The sequence below is a fragment of the Eulemur rufifrons genome, chromosome 21 (genome assembly GCF_041146395.1).
Source record: "Eulemur rufifrons isolate Redbay chromosome 21, OSU_ERuf_1, whole genome shotgun sequence".
Taxonomy (NCBI): domain Eukaryota; kingdom Metazoa; phylum Chordata; class Mammalia; order Primates; family Lemuridae; genus Eulemur; species Eulemur rufifrons.
The window spans coordinates 4,473,262-4,487,177 of NC_091003.1; the positions used below are offsets into that span (position 1 = coordinate 4,473,262).

At 45.0% G+C, this 13,916-nt stretch overlaps 1 protein-coding gene across 5 annotated transcripts in view; it reads right to left on the reverse strand.

The window, feature by feature from the left end:
* Nucleotides 1-10,016: 10,016 nt before the first annotated feature.
* ZNF664 (zinc finger protein 664) overlaps nt 10,017-13,916 on the reverse strand; it is a 32,971-nt gene continuing 29,071 nt past the window's right edge. For all 5 annotated transcript variants that reach the window (XM_069497585.1, XM_069497587.1, XM_069497582.1 and 2 more), the window contains one exon: nt 10,017-13,866. In XM_069497585.1, the coding sequence (XP_069353686.1) occupies nt 12,484-13,269 (786 nt within the window). In that variant the 5' untranslated portion in view covers nt 13,270-13,866 and the 3' untranslated portion in view covers nt 10,017-12,483. The remainder of the gene's footprint in view (nt 13,867-13,916) is intronic.

Here is a 13,916-nt window from a genome sequence, read left to right on the forward strand (position 1 = left end):
ATTTACAACAAACTCAAAGAAGAAGAAACAAAGTAAATGGAATCTGGTCATTGGGTTCAACATTTAAATAAGAAAGGCGTTAACGCAGAGAGAGAAGGGGTTAAAACTTGGGACCACAGAGTTTTATGACACCCACAAGCGGCTGCTTTTACAGCAAGTGTGGTGAGTCAGAAAAATGTTTTATAGACCAAAAAACTCTTTTAAAAGGAATTCAGAGAACAAGCGGAGGGTGGCAGTTTTTGTTTAGAAAGCTGTATGAGGCTGCGTGTAGAGAATTACAAGAATTGGTGACGCGGCCACCCACGTCCCGCCTCCCTCCCCACCTGCAGTAACCAAGGGCTTAATCTTCAGCCTCTGCAGTCACCTGACAGAACTGTCAGGCCTTTCAAATGCTCAACATCTCTTATTTCCCGTGGTACAATAACTTTGGTGTTTAACTCTGCGGTGCTAATCAAATGTACCTCCTCTGGGGTTTTGTTTTGTCTTGGTTTAAAATAGACTAACCCTAATAAAGGTAAGAGCAACCCTGGCCCCAGTGAAAAGGGAAAAACAAACCAAATTGTTCAGCCTTAGCCTTGTTTTGTTTTGTAAAAGAGGAACGAACACCTCTCACTAGGTTGCGGTTTTTAAAAATACCCCACACTATGCAAAGCACATCAACTCTTTAGCGTGTGACAAATGCTCAACTCCCCGCCAGTGAATCAGCACCTTCCAGATCACTGTTCCTCACAAAGGAAAAGGAAAATGAACCCCAGGTTGGCTTTTCCTCCATTAGATTATTGGCTCTTTCCCAGCCACCTACGCAACTCAAATTTGCTTAAGGAACGTAAGCTCATTTAATTATATTATTGAAAACTAAATCATGAAGGCAAATAAAATATAATTAATTCTGCAGCAACATATTTTATTATTCCCTGCCTGTGGGGACTATTCAAGTCATTGCTTCCCACCATCCCTCTGTATATTAAAATTGTATGTTAAAATTGTGTCAATATTCAGAGTCAGTTATCAGAGGGAGCAGAGGACTTTGAGGGGCTTGTAAACTGTTCTGTGCATGCTCTCTGGGAGCGTCAGAGAAAGAATGAGACGAGACGCTGGCCGATGCCACAGTGCTGAGGAGCACAAATCATTTGACTGCGGGGCCCCGATGACAAATCCTCTCGAGATTTCAAGAATTCTCTGCACTGCCCAGTGAGGTGGCTCACACCTGTAATCCCAGCACTTTGGGAGGCCGAGCCAGATTTGCTTGAGGCCAGCAGGTTGAGACCAGCCTGGGCAACGTAGTGAGACCCTATCTCTAAAAAAAAAAATTAAAAAATCAGCCTGGCATGGTGGCATGCAGCTGTAGTCCCAGCTACTCAGGAGACCAAGGCAGGCGGATTGCTTGAGTGCAGGAGTTGGAGGCTGGAGTGAGCTATGATGATGCCACTGCACTCTAACTAGGGTGACAGAGCAAGACTCTGTCTTTAGAAACAAAAAAGGGGGGGAGGGAATTCCCTGCATTGAACGTGAGGTTGACACCTTCTCGGGTTCTGTCGTGGTTGAGAAACACATCGCAATGTGCAGGGTTAGGAGCGTGGGTCAGTGCAGACGCAGCCTGGACAGCATGAAGAGAGAAAGGCATTGGTAAATTGCTCTCTGTAAGACAGAGCAGGAATTATGGGATTCGGGAGTAAGCAAGTGGATTAGGAAGGAGAGAGGACGTCACGAAAGGAAAAGAGAGGCCCAACACCACGGTGGCAGCTTAGGGCCTGCTGGGAAGGCAGCTGTGGACGCCCCGGGACAGGAATGGCCAGGGACCTCGAGAACATGCGTCTGCGGTTCAGCACGAGGCTGCTCTCTGCAGACGGAACCCTTCTCGTTGCTACCAACTGGTGGTAAAGGCCACTGTGCACACACTCACGCGCACACACGCATATGCACACGTGTTTGTGATGTCCAGGGAATGAAACCCAGAGCAGCAGGGTCCACGGAGTCAAGATGCAGAGCTGAGAGAGAGAACTCAAATAGCAGCAATGTGAGAGCCATGGGCACCCTAAGAAATGGAAACACCCTGTCCCTGCCTCCAAAACAATGGGATGTCCCATCACATGAGGAATTGGGGTTCACGCTTATCTTACTTAAATTGTAAAGGAAACAGTGATGAACTTAACAAATAAAAATGCGACCATTCTTTTTTGTAGTTTCAATTGGCAATATTCAACAATTTAGCCAAAAAGGATGTGTTGAGTGTCCTTAATAAAAGAATGAACATCCAGTCCAAAAAAAAAAAAAAAAAAACCTATCCTGTGTCGTTTATAAAACACACATCTAAGAAATAATGACACTAAAGTTTAAAGGGAAAGGATCAAACGTCTCAGAATAGATGAGAAGCAAACTCTGGGAGAGAAGAGTAATAAGGGCTTGGCCTTGCAAATATCAAAGCATATGAAGACACAGTAATTAAAAGTTGATATTTGGCTGGAACATAAATGTTATGGATCCAAAAAAAGCCGCAGACGAAAACATGGGAATAATTTTCACCAACAGGAAACGAGACATATATTAAGGTCTCCCATGAGGTGGGAAATGATGCCGCCATTGAAGAGGCAGGTCTGAATGCTGACAGCTCACGGTCACTGACAGGCGTTGCTAACTGAAAATTAACCAGCCTACGGCACATGTACAGAACGCAACCACGTCCTCGGGGAAAAGCAAAATGCGGGTTAGCAGACATATGTGAACCAACACATTAGAAAGGCAGGTCCTTCGGGGCGGAAAGCCAGGGCTGAGAATGGATCAGGCTTGACTTTTTGATGCTGTCTGAATTTTCTGATATGTGCGTGTCATACCTTTCCCAAAATACAAAATTACAAAAAGATAATGTTAAGGGACAAGCCTATCTTAGGCAAACACCAGAAAATTATGAGTAAAAAGTTGTAACGATGCAGAACTCAAGCAAACACCACTGAACAGGATGAAGACTGGTATTTTACATACTAAAAGGTCCAGCTGAAAATAATCAGGTCATGCGTATTTATACGAGGAACAGCACAGAAAGAGGAAGACAGGGAGAAATTAACCAAACCAGAAGCACAGTGGAAGAGAGTTCCCGCAAACGCTTTTGAGATCAAGTAGAAAAAAATACCATACACAGGATTTGAATAATACAATTAATAAGTTTCAGGGCGTCTGCCCTTTTAGTACACAAGAATGTCTCATTTCTTTATTTGTCTAAACCAAATTAAGTCCCTCCCCAGTCCCCTCTCACCGGGTGGGCTTCCGGCGGTACCAGGGCTTACTCTGGGAGAGGCCTCTGCTCTGTGCCATCCTGGGAGTGCCGAGAAGCTCGTGCCAAAGCCTGTGCAGCCCACGCAAACGCTGGTGGCCGGCCGGGACGGCCCTCCTTCCGCCAGGTCAGGCTTCCATGTGGACCTCTGTTCCCACGGGCACAGCCTTGAGTCCCATCCTGGACCCGTCCCAGCCCTCCCACTTTTGAAGCACCTCAAATAAGGGGGCTCAGTCCCCAGCACTCACGAAACCCCCCTCTCCTCCTAATCTTGGTCAACCCCTCTTTGCGCTTCTCTGTTTGTCCAGGACACCAGCCTCCCTCTTTTCCTTCTCCGGACCATTCCAGCCCGATTGTTACAACTGACTCAGAGTCGGGGGAACTTCCCCAGTAAAAAGCCAGAGAGTGAATATTTTAGGCCTGGGGTGGACATTCAATTCCTGCCCGTGGCGACCACTCAACCCTGCCGTTGCAGTGCCAAAGCAGCCACAGACAAGGCATAAAGAGGTCAGAGTAGTTGTGTTCCAATAAAACTTCACTTATGGACACTGACATTTGAATTTCGTAAGGTTTTCATGTTCACAAAATATTCTTTTGTTTTTTTAAAATCATTTAGAAACATAAACATTCTTAGCTTGTAGGCAATACAAAAATAGGAGGTAGGCTGGATTCGGCCCAAGAGCCACAGTTTGCTGACCCCTGAACTTGACCATTAAAAATAAAGGCTGTTGGTATTATCTCATGGGACTTTGGCAACTAGAAAAAAAGTTAGAAAAAGAATAGCAAGATAAAACTAAAGAAAGGAACAGGATGTGATTAATGATAATAACAGTAATGAATGAGACAGGAAATCACCCAGAATTGATAATCAAATCCAGTGTCTGGTTCTTTGGGGCAGTGGAGGTAGAGGGGGTGGGAAACAGCACAGTAGACATACTCGGGGCAAGTTCAATTTGAAAAAAAAGGAAAATATAAACACACAAAGGGAGGTATTTCCTTTACCATCAAAATGCCAGTCAGACTTAAGAATTTAGAGTTACATACATCTCTAAAATATTATTTGAAGGTCTTCAAAAAAAGGATAATTTTTCTAGGAAACTATAAACTATCAAAAAAGGAAGGCGAGGCCGCGGGGCCCGGTGGCTCATGCCTGTAATGCTAGCACTCTGCGAGGCTGAGGTGGGCGGATTGTTTGAGCTCAGGAGTTCGAGACCAGCCTGAGCAAGAGTGAGACCTCGTCTTGATATTTTTTAAAAAATTAAAATGAAAAAAAAAAAAAAAAGGAAGGCGAAAAAAATCTAAACTGACTTGTGAATCTTGGAAAGAGTGAAGCACTGGCCAAGTTCAGCAGGTGCCCCCGGGGACCCCGTCATTCTAGACGGCTCCGCCACTCCTCAGGGCTCCAGGTGATTGATCTGAACATGAACACGGGATGTTACCTTGATTTCACACTTCAGGCAAGTGAAGTGGGGCACAGGTATTAATCTACGTGCTATTTAATTTCTTCTAGAACAAGGAAGATAGAGAGCTTCTAAATCCTTTTAAATGAGAGAACATAACTGAAAATGTCTCTGAAGATTACAGAGGCATAAATTTTCAAAAATTCACCAAAGGGTGGGCTATTCTATGACCATAAAACGGGTTGTCCTCATTTTTCACAACGACTCAGTACGTTAACAAGTGAAAAGAACAGGAACATATGACGGACTTGATAAGGCTGAAAAATCACGTCATAAAATTTTAAAATCCTACATTTTTTTTTTTCCAGCTTGCTTGACTGCTTGGTTTAATCTTGAAGACATGAATTGAAGGCCATGAAAGTTTTTCCTCATTTCAGCCCATCCACGGGATGTCCCATGGCATCACTCATCTCTGAACAGTGTGCACTTGCTTTGATGTCTTTAGTTGTACCTTGAACGAGGGGTTCGTTTTGCTTGTTTTTTAAAATTTCCAAGTGGACAGGATTTTTGGCTCTTAGTAACTTCAGTTTTTATTACATTATAGTCAAAGAATGTGGCCTTTGAGATTTCTACATTTTGGAATCCGGTAAGATTTTCTTTCTGGCATAAAACGAGGTTAATTTTTGTGACTGTTCCAAGAGGGTTTGTTGGCACGAAGCTCATTTTCAGCTGATGGATCAAGTCTAATGGTGCTAGTTAAAGAGCTAGATCCATGTCTAGTTGATCTTCATGTTCTGAGAGATGAGGATTAACACATCCTGCTGTGCCTGGGAAATACTTTATTTCTCACTGTGTTCTAAAAACTTCTAAATTATCTTTCAAAGCTATGTTGTGAGCCAAATAAAGGCACATAACTATTTATCTTGACAAATGATCCCTTTCATAAATTGAGGCTTTTTACCTTGCATTCTGTCTTTTTTTTTTTTTTTTTTTTTTTTTTTTTTTTTTGTTGAGACAGAGTCTCACTTTGTTGCCCAGGCTAGAGTGAGTGCCGTGGCGTCAGCTTAGCTCACAGCAACCTCAGACTCCTGGGCTCAAGCGATCCTACTGCCTCAGCCTCCCGAGTAGCTGGGACTACAGGCATGCGCCACTATGCCCGGCTAATTTTTTCTATATATAGATTTTTAGGTGTCCATATAATGTCTTTCTATTTTTAGTAGAGACGGGGTCTCGCTCAGGCTGGTCTCGAACTCCTGACCTTGAGCAATCCACCCGCCTCGGCCTCCCAGAGTGCTAGAATTACAGGCGTGAGCCACCGCGCCCGGCCCTTGCATTCTGTCTTGATTGACAATACTACCACCACTCGCTTTCTTTCTGTTAACATTTTGCTGCTATATTTTTCCATCTGTTTATTCTCAGCTTTTTGTATCATTTATTGTACATGGTCTCTTGTAATCAGCACATACACACATCTGTGGCGATGTTATAATTCAACTTGAAAATGTCCATAAATGGCAGAATTTAACCCATTCACACTTACTATGATTAACCATACGTTTAAACTTACTTCTGCCATCTCACGCTTTCCTGTTTTTCTTTTTCTTTCTTTTCCTGGTGTTTGCTGGATCAAGTGAGCTGTTCTGGTAAGCAACACAGAGAGAATTCAGTTCTTCCCAGATGCCGTTTTCAACAGCGACACTACGTGGCCACAACAGCCACGGGAGCAGGGCTTGCTGGTCTACCAGAGCCTCCAGCTCACTCTCCACACGGCCACAAACAGGACTTACCCACCGGACTGAGTGCCGTGGATCCTGACCTCATCTCAGAAAGCGGAGAGGGGACACACAGGGATGGAAGAGTGCCAGGGCTAAGAAAGACATTTTGGGGACAGACTGAAGGCTCAAGAAGACTGACAAATAATCAGAGGTGTTACCTACTTTGGTACTCCAGGTGAGTCAAGTGGGACACGGGAATCAGACATGAAAGAACACAACACCAGGCAATATGAATAGGTTTATTTGAGAACCTACAACCACCCCAGCCTGGGGACCTCATTTCCGTTTTACAGGAAGAACTGCCTCCTCTGTAGCCCAGACACGGCCTTAGTTGTAGATCTAGTGTTTCCACTCATACGGCCAGTTCCTTCCACTCCCAGCCAGTGCCCTCTGGAGACCCAGCCATCCCCACCTACAGACTTCAGTACATCGTTCTCGTAACTCTTCTTTTAAACACGGTACATTAAACCATCACACACAGCTTACCCGCCGAGCCCAGTGTAACACATGCGTGTGGATCTTTCCATTTTATGCCAATGTCTTTTCCTTTCTTCACAACATAGCATAGCATTATTTTTTCTTCCATTTATCATACCCATCACCTTCTCCTTCCACGACCCACGACTGTCTGGAGCTCCTAGGCACCCGTCTGCCTGAGGCCCCATTCAATGAGTAACTGCGTGGCCGGATCGGAAGGCATTCCTCAGCCAGCACTCTTTATCTGTGAGAGTCACAAACTCAAGGAAAGCCCCTTTCCTAGAAAAATGTTCACACCACATATACACACAATTTTGTGCACAATGTAATAAGGTTCTAGACTTCCCTGAAAGCCACCTACAGATCCTAGGTTTTAAACTCTCTGAACACAACCCTCCCACCATAACTCATGACGCAGGGAGGACCTGGACCAGGGCCCACAGAGGACAGGTGTGGGAGGGACAGTCAGTCTCCGAGTGAGCCATTTCCAGCAGCACCAGGAAGAGTAACTGGCAGGGTATACATAAAACCGCGTCTATAAAATGCACACATTTGGCTAAAAATAAGAGAAATCTATATATACTATGATGTTACTCTAAGAATGTATTTTATGTGCATATGCCTAAATCTGAACAATAAAACAGCTTTGGTATAGTAGTCATCGTCCATTGAGATGTAGGCCAAGTTCTCACTGGCAAGTACAAACACAACGCCCTAGGATCTCTGGATTGTTCATGTGTCCTTAGATACTTCAAAATATGGGAATAAGCAAAACAATGGTAATTAGTAAGTGCTAATTTACATATAAGATTATATTACCTATGTACCTATGGGTGGTAACAAAGGTACCCAAGCAAGGCCTGCCCGCCCCTTAGTAGTTTGCATAAACTTGGCTCAGAACTCCTTTAGCTCCACGGCCTTTGCAAACGTGAAGCTCTCCCACACTTCTGCGTCCTCCTTGGGGCTCACTGTCTCGTGACCACCCTGCTCCGGCTCCCGCATTTATCTACGTGTGGCGCTCATGCTCTGCCCACTTCAGACTGGACACGGCACTCAGTCCTTCCACCAGTTTCCGTGGAAATCCACTCGCCCAAAGAGTCCCTCCCTGGCCATTATGGCTCCCTACACAAGAGCCCACGACGTTACACCACCCCAGCCCACCGGCTCCCTCCCTCCTCCCTGTCCAAGTCTGTCCTTAGTTTTCTTGTCTCAGATGGCGCAGGGAGATTCAAGTTCTCTCTTATTACCTGGCATAATTCAGCCCTCTCCAGGTCCCACCCCCAATTTTAGATGACCAAAGCCATCACAGTGCTCAGTGGAACAAAATGACTTGTCTTCCTGAACACATTAACTGCCATGTGAGTTGTATTTAACTCATGCTAGTTTTGAGCCCGGAGCTCGTGAAGCACATGTAACTCACATGTCTCTTCACCTTGGGAGCCGCGTGAACTATTTTTCAAGTTGCATATAACTCACGCACAGAAAACAATAAAAAATAACCAATTTTTCATTAAATTAGAAAGGATCGTTTTGTTTTTGAAGTTTTTTCATAATAAAACACTGTGGCCCCAAGGAAAAAATTTTTGCTTCTAGTGTGGCAGTCAACGTGCAATAGGCCATTGGGAGTAGTAATTTTTACTGTGTTACTGAAAGCTAGGCCCTTTATACATGTTTATTCTATTTAGTTCTCCCACCTATTGCACAAGTTAGGTATTTTCAAAACCATTTTAAAGATTAGCAACTTGAGATGCAGAAAAATTTAAACACTGCATTAGGTCAGACTAAGTGCTACGTATCATCTTGATGTTTCCTTTTTTATCTCGAACCCACATAGTTCAGCTTGGCTATGCCGTTTACAGTCGGCTCCCGCCCACAGTGGTATCGACCTTTCTCTCCTCTTCCCTCGTTTGATGTTACCACTGAGTACTTATCCCAGCTGCTTCTGACATCTGCTTTCCATTCACCTATTTTTTTCCAAGTTCTTGAGAAGAACAGCAAATCACACAGAAGGGCTGCTTGATAAATACTTTTAAATTTTGTGGAGTAGAACCAAGAGTTAGAAGGTACCTTGGAAGGCCTATGTGCCCAAGCTCACGTGACACAAAGGACTCCCTCTACAACTTCCGAGATGGCCGGACGAGCTGTGCCGGCGTCCTCACGTGGCACGGTCCGCACGCTGGGCGCTGCTGTGAACAGTTCTTCCTATCTGAAAGATGCAATTCGCCATTTATTCAGGCTCCTGAATTAGAGACCGTGAAGTCATTCTTGACTTTCCTCTAAGTCCTAGCGGGCCCTAGCAGTGACCCCATCACAGGTGACCTCTCCTTCCCACCCTGCTCACATCAGAAAGGCCAGTTAGGGTTGCTCCACCCTAGTGGTGGAGCCAACATGCAGACTTGTCCCTCACAGCTAGCAGATGCCACAGCCACTGTCAGACTGCCGCACAGAACACGGGCCCACTGCTTCAGCCAGGAGCCCTTCACGCCTCACGAGTGGGCTGCCGTGGCCAGGGCCCAGAGCAGGCTGACGAGTGAGCCAATGCGTAGGGGCCCCAGGGAGACAGAAATGGCCAACATGGGTTGTACAGGGAACATGAATTAGTTGCCAGCATCTTAATATCATTAAATTTTGTGTAAAAATCTAGGTTGGTTTCTTCTTAAAAGAGCAGAAATATGAAGGAGACTTAGGCCTGTATTCTACAGAGAAAACAGAGAAACAGCCGCGTAGAAGAGGCTGTCCTACCAACGGGGTGCGTTTTCCCCAGTCCGCCACCGACCTTCGCTCCTCTGGATTACTCCTGACCTAATTCAGTCATCTGTTAACTGCTTGGCTGCGACCTCTGGGCCAAGATGCCCTCACACCTTGGTTTGCCCGGCAGTCCCAGCTCAGGCCTGTTGTCCAGACGTGAGGATCAGCATCACCTCTCTCCCTCTCCTCTCAAGAGCCCAGTTTGGACAATATAGTAACGTACGGTCACCCTAGTGCATAATGTACACGCCATTCCCCACCACACACACGCACAGACCACTGAATTCACGCAACCACATGTCAAGCACAGAACCCTGTTATAAAGTGATTTTATTAAATTGATTTGGACATACTGTAGGTCAAATAATATTTTCTGAAGATAACAATTATGGACTTTAAAGCTCGACATAAAATTAGTAGCTTCAAAAGGGTTAGTCATATTCCCCAGCAACAGCATGATAAAATAATTCAACTATGTAGAAATATAGAACTCTAGGACTAGCTGGAAACTCGGAAATCATTTAGCCTAATGTCCTCATTTTGAGAGAAAACTAGACTCAAAGATTAAGCGATTTGCCCAAGCTCACATACCTAATAGTAATAAAGCTAGAAATCAAACCAATTTTTCCTAAAACTAAAATTCTATCAATGATATTTCAACTGGCTCTCTATCAACTAAAAGTCTAGGCTTTTCTCTAATGCTCCACACTACTGTGACATGAAGAGTGATAAGACACTACAGTAAATCGTACTTGTGGAATTCTGGCCTGGAAGGGGCTTCAGCAAATAACTAAGCCGGCCCTCACGTGGTGAAAAGGAGGGGAGGATGTGCAGTGACTTGCCAGACTCGTCAGCAGAGACGTCTGCATTAACACCCAGATACTGATAAATTTACGCCCAAATCCCATCTCTAGGTTCATGGCCCACCCACTAAATCACGTTCCTTTTAAATCTCCTTTGTGCGCTGAGGTTTAGTTATACAAAAGCCCCTTCCAGTCAAACAGAAGAACTTAATTCAAACATGGAGAGAAAAATCCAGCTTTGTTTCAGTATTCCGTGACTATTCTGAGTTAGTTCACTTTCCAGCCTCTGAGACAGTTGACAGATACCATAAAACCTGATCACCCATTTCAGAGCTTCAAAGATCCTTACTTTCCCCAAAGACTTCCTGAGCAAAAGGACTACATGTGGGAAATCAATGAAAATAGGAATGAGAAGAGAAACAAAGTTAAAACTTGGTTGCTTTTTTTTTTTTTCCTGTCATTGGGGACTTTTGGTCTTCTAAACATTCCTTGAGTTCCTCCACATGAGCTTTTAATATCAATCTAGCAAAAAAAAAAAAAAAAAAAAAAGCCCTATGAAAGGATGCTGAGCACCTCAGTACCCCCTCCCCGCCGCCAACTCCACACGGGCGCCCCTGTCGCCAGGCACACGCCTGTGCTCTGCAGCTGGTGCTCCTCCTCCTCTGGCCCCAGCCCCAGCGCCACCCTTGGAAAGGCCTCCCTGACCGCTAGCTACTGCCGCCCCACCCCCACCCACCCCACCGCTAAATCCTCACCCTAGTTTATTTTCTTCATAGCACTTAATCACTATTTCAAACTACATTAGTTATTTGTTTACTTGCTTATCATCTGTCTCCTCCACCAGAAGTAAACTCCATGAGAGCAGGGACCTCGGCTGTCCTAGTCAGTGGTATTCCCAGCACCTAGCACAGTGCCTGGCACATAGGAGGTGTTCAAATAAATATTTGCTGAATGAATGAAGAAAAGAAAAGAATGATGGATTAATAAGACGTTCACGCCTAAAAAGGAACTGACACGCAGTGCTCGGTGGAGGGTACTGAGGACTCCTACACGTTATTGCCCAAGCTCACGCAGAGACTAAGCATCCTTAGCGACTCCTCCACCGTCCACCTGTCGTAGTGTCTCCCTGGCCAGGGAGGAGCTCCACACGTCACAAAAGGAGCCCGAGAGGGCAATTCTGGAGGAAAGGTCTCACTTTGCTTGCTTCTTCCTCCCTATTCACATTCAGCTATTTCCAAAAAAATTCAAGTTAAAAATATGTGATGCAGCCACTAGAAACTAAGTCTGACTAACATGGAGACACAGTGATTAGCAGAATCCACAAAAATAAAAAAGGTTCAAGAAAAGTTCAAGGGCATGTTATGTCTGCCAGTGATTTTTCTGATAGGCCAATGAATGGATGTTATGAGTCACCTAAAATCTGAAGTGAGATTTAATGCCATCTAGGAAGGGGTGGATATTTACGGGCATTTTGAGGACATACAGGCAAAGTGGATTCAGAAACAATGGGATTTATGGAAAGATACACAGGGACGTATGCAAAGATAAATCAAGCGGTAACCTCAGAAATGCCAGAGCACTTATCTTCGTGGGAGCTGTCCGTTTTCAAATGCATCACCAGTATGCGGAATCAAGAGGAAGGAAGGGCGCGAGCTCCTGAAGGGGGTCATCTGGGGAAACTTTTACGTAAAGCATAGATAGAAGGTGACTCGGGATGCTAGGCAATGACCATGGTTTTCTGTGTAGCATTTCACCTATGGAGGCACTGGCCAGAATCCACGACTGGGACCTGGCAGCCCGTCTCGGGCAGACACTCGGAGGTCCGTATCCAAAGTCAAGTTGTGGAACGCACCTGGCATGAATCAAAAAATCAACCTCGAGTATGCCTCATCAAAAAGAATGTTCTGCTAGGGATTGCTGTAAATATCTCTTGGGTCAATGTAGGTATATACAGGGTTTCCTTCCTAGTGGCACTTATGGGTTTTAAGATTTTTAACTCTTAGCAAAACGTTTTATATAACTGATATTTTGAGATGGTTCCTCTCCTTTGTGTGGACTCTCTGGTGGATGCAGAGGCTTGTACTCTGACTGAAGGCCTTCCCACACTCATCACATTTAAAAGGTTTCTCTCCCGTGTGGACTCTCTGATGGATGCAGAGGCTGGAACTCTGACTGAAGGCCTTCCCACACCCACAACATCTATAGGGTTTCTCTCCAGTGTGGACTCTCTGGTGGATGCAGAGGCTGGAACTCTGACTGAAGGCCTTCCCACACTCATAACATTTATAGGGTTTCTCTCCTGTGTGGACTCTCTGATGCATGCAGAGGCTGGAAGTGTGCCTGAAGGCCTTGCCACACTCTTCACACTTAAAGGGCTTCTCTCCGGTGTGGACTCTCTGATGCATGCAAAGGTTTGAACTATTACTAAAGCCCCTTCCACACTCACTACAGACATAGGGTTTCTCTCCTGTGTGAACTCGCATATGAATCTGAAGATGGGAGCTCCAATTGAAGGCTTTGCCACACTCGTAACATTTATAGGGCTTCTCCACTGTGTGGATTTTCTTATGTCTATTAAGCTTTGTTGTAGTGCTAAAATCCTTACCACAATCGTCACATTTATACACCTTCTCTCCTGTGTGGTCTCTCCAGTGAATATGCAGTTCCGATATATGAAAGAAACCCTTATCACACTTATCACATTTATGGGGCTTCTCAGCTGTGTGAATTTTCTGATGCATAAAAAGATCTGCTCTCTCAGAGAAAAATTCCCTACACATGGGGCACTTGTAGATCATTTTTCCTATTTGGTATCGTGATTTGGAGGAGAAAACTTCCTTACAACTACTATAGTTACAGAACTGTTACTTCGTACAGTCTCTTACTTGGCCATCTTGGCAGTCTATCTCAGGCTCGCTCTGCTAGGTAAGTTTAAGGCCAGCCTAAGCTTCTCCCTGCCTGTCTTTCTATGGAAGGTTTCTTCCTGCATAGTGTTCCTCACTCAGTACTATTATTGATTATAAAGTGACATTTACTTCCACATGAATTTTGTAATTCATTAACGTAGAACTTGGTTTTAGATCCTGAGTTGTCAACATTCCAAGGGGCTCCCAAGGTGCAAACCTTTGCCTTTTCAAGCCCCTGGAATCTTCTTCTTGCACAGTAATCTTGTACTTCTCACTTCCAGAAAAAGGACTGTCCAGTGTGTCCCCTGTGTCTGAGGGTGAGATCCCGCTGGTGGGTCCTGAGCCTCTGCCGCCGGCCCCTGAGCAGTCAGCGCGGCATCCTGCCCCCTGCACATCAGACAGGAAGCCTTTCCAGGAAACAGGCTCCTCGGGGCCAGGCGTGGCGAGCCTTGCTTCAGGAAGTGCCTACATAGGTATCACATCAGTCTCCTGTAACAGAAACATAAAACAATAAATTGAATTTTGTCCAGAAAACTGCT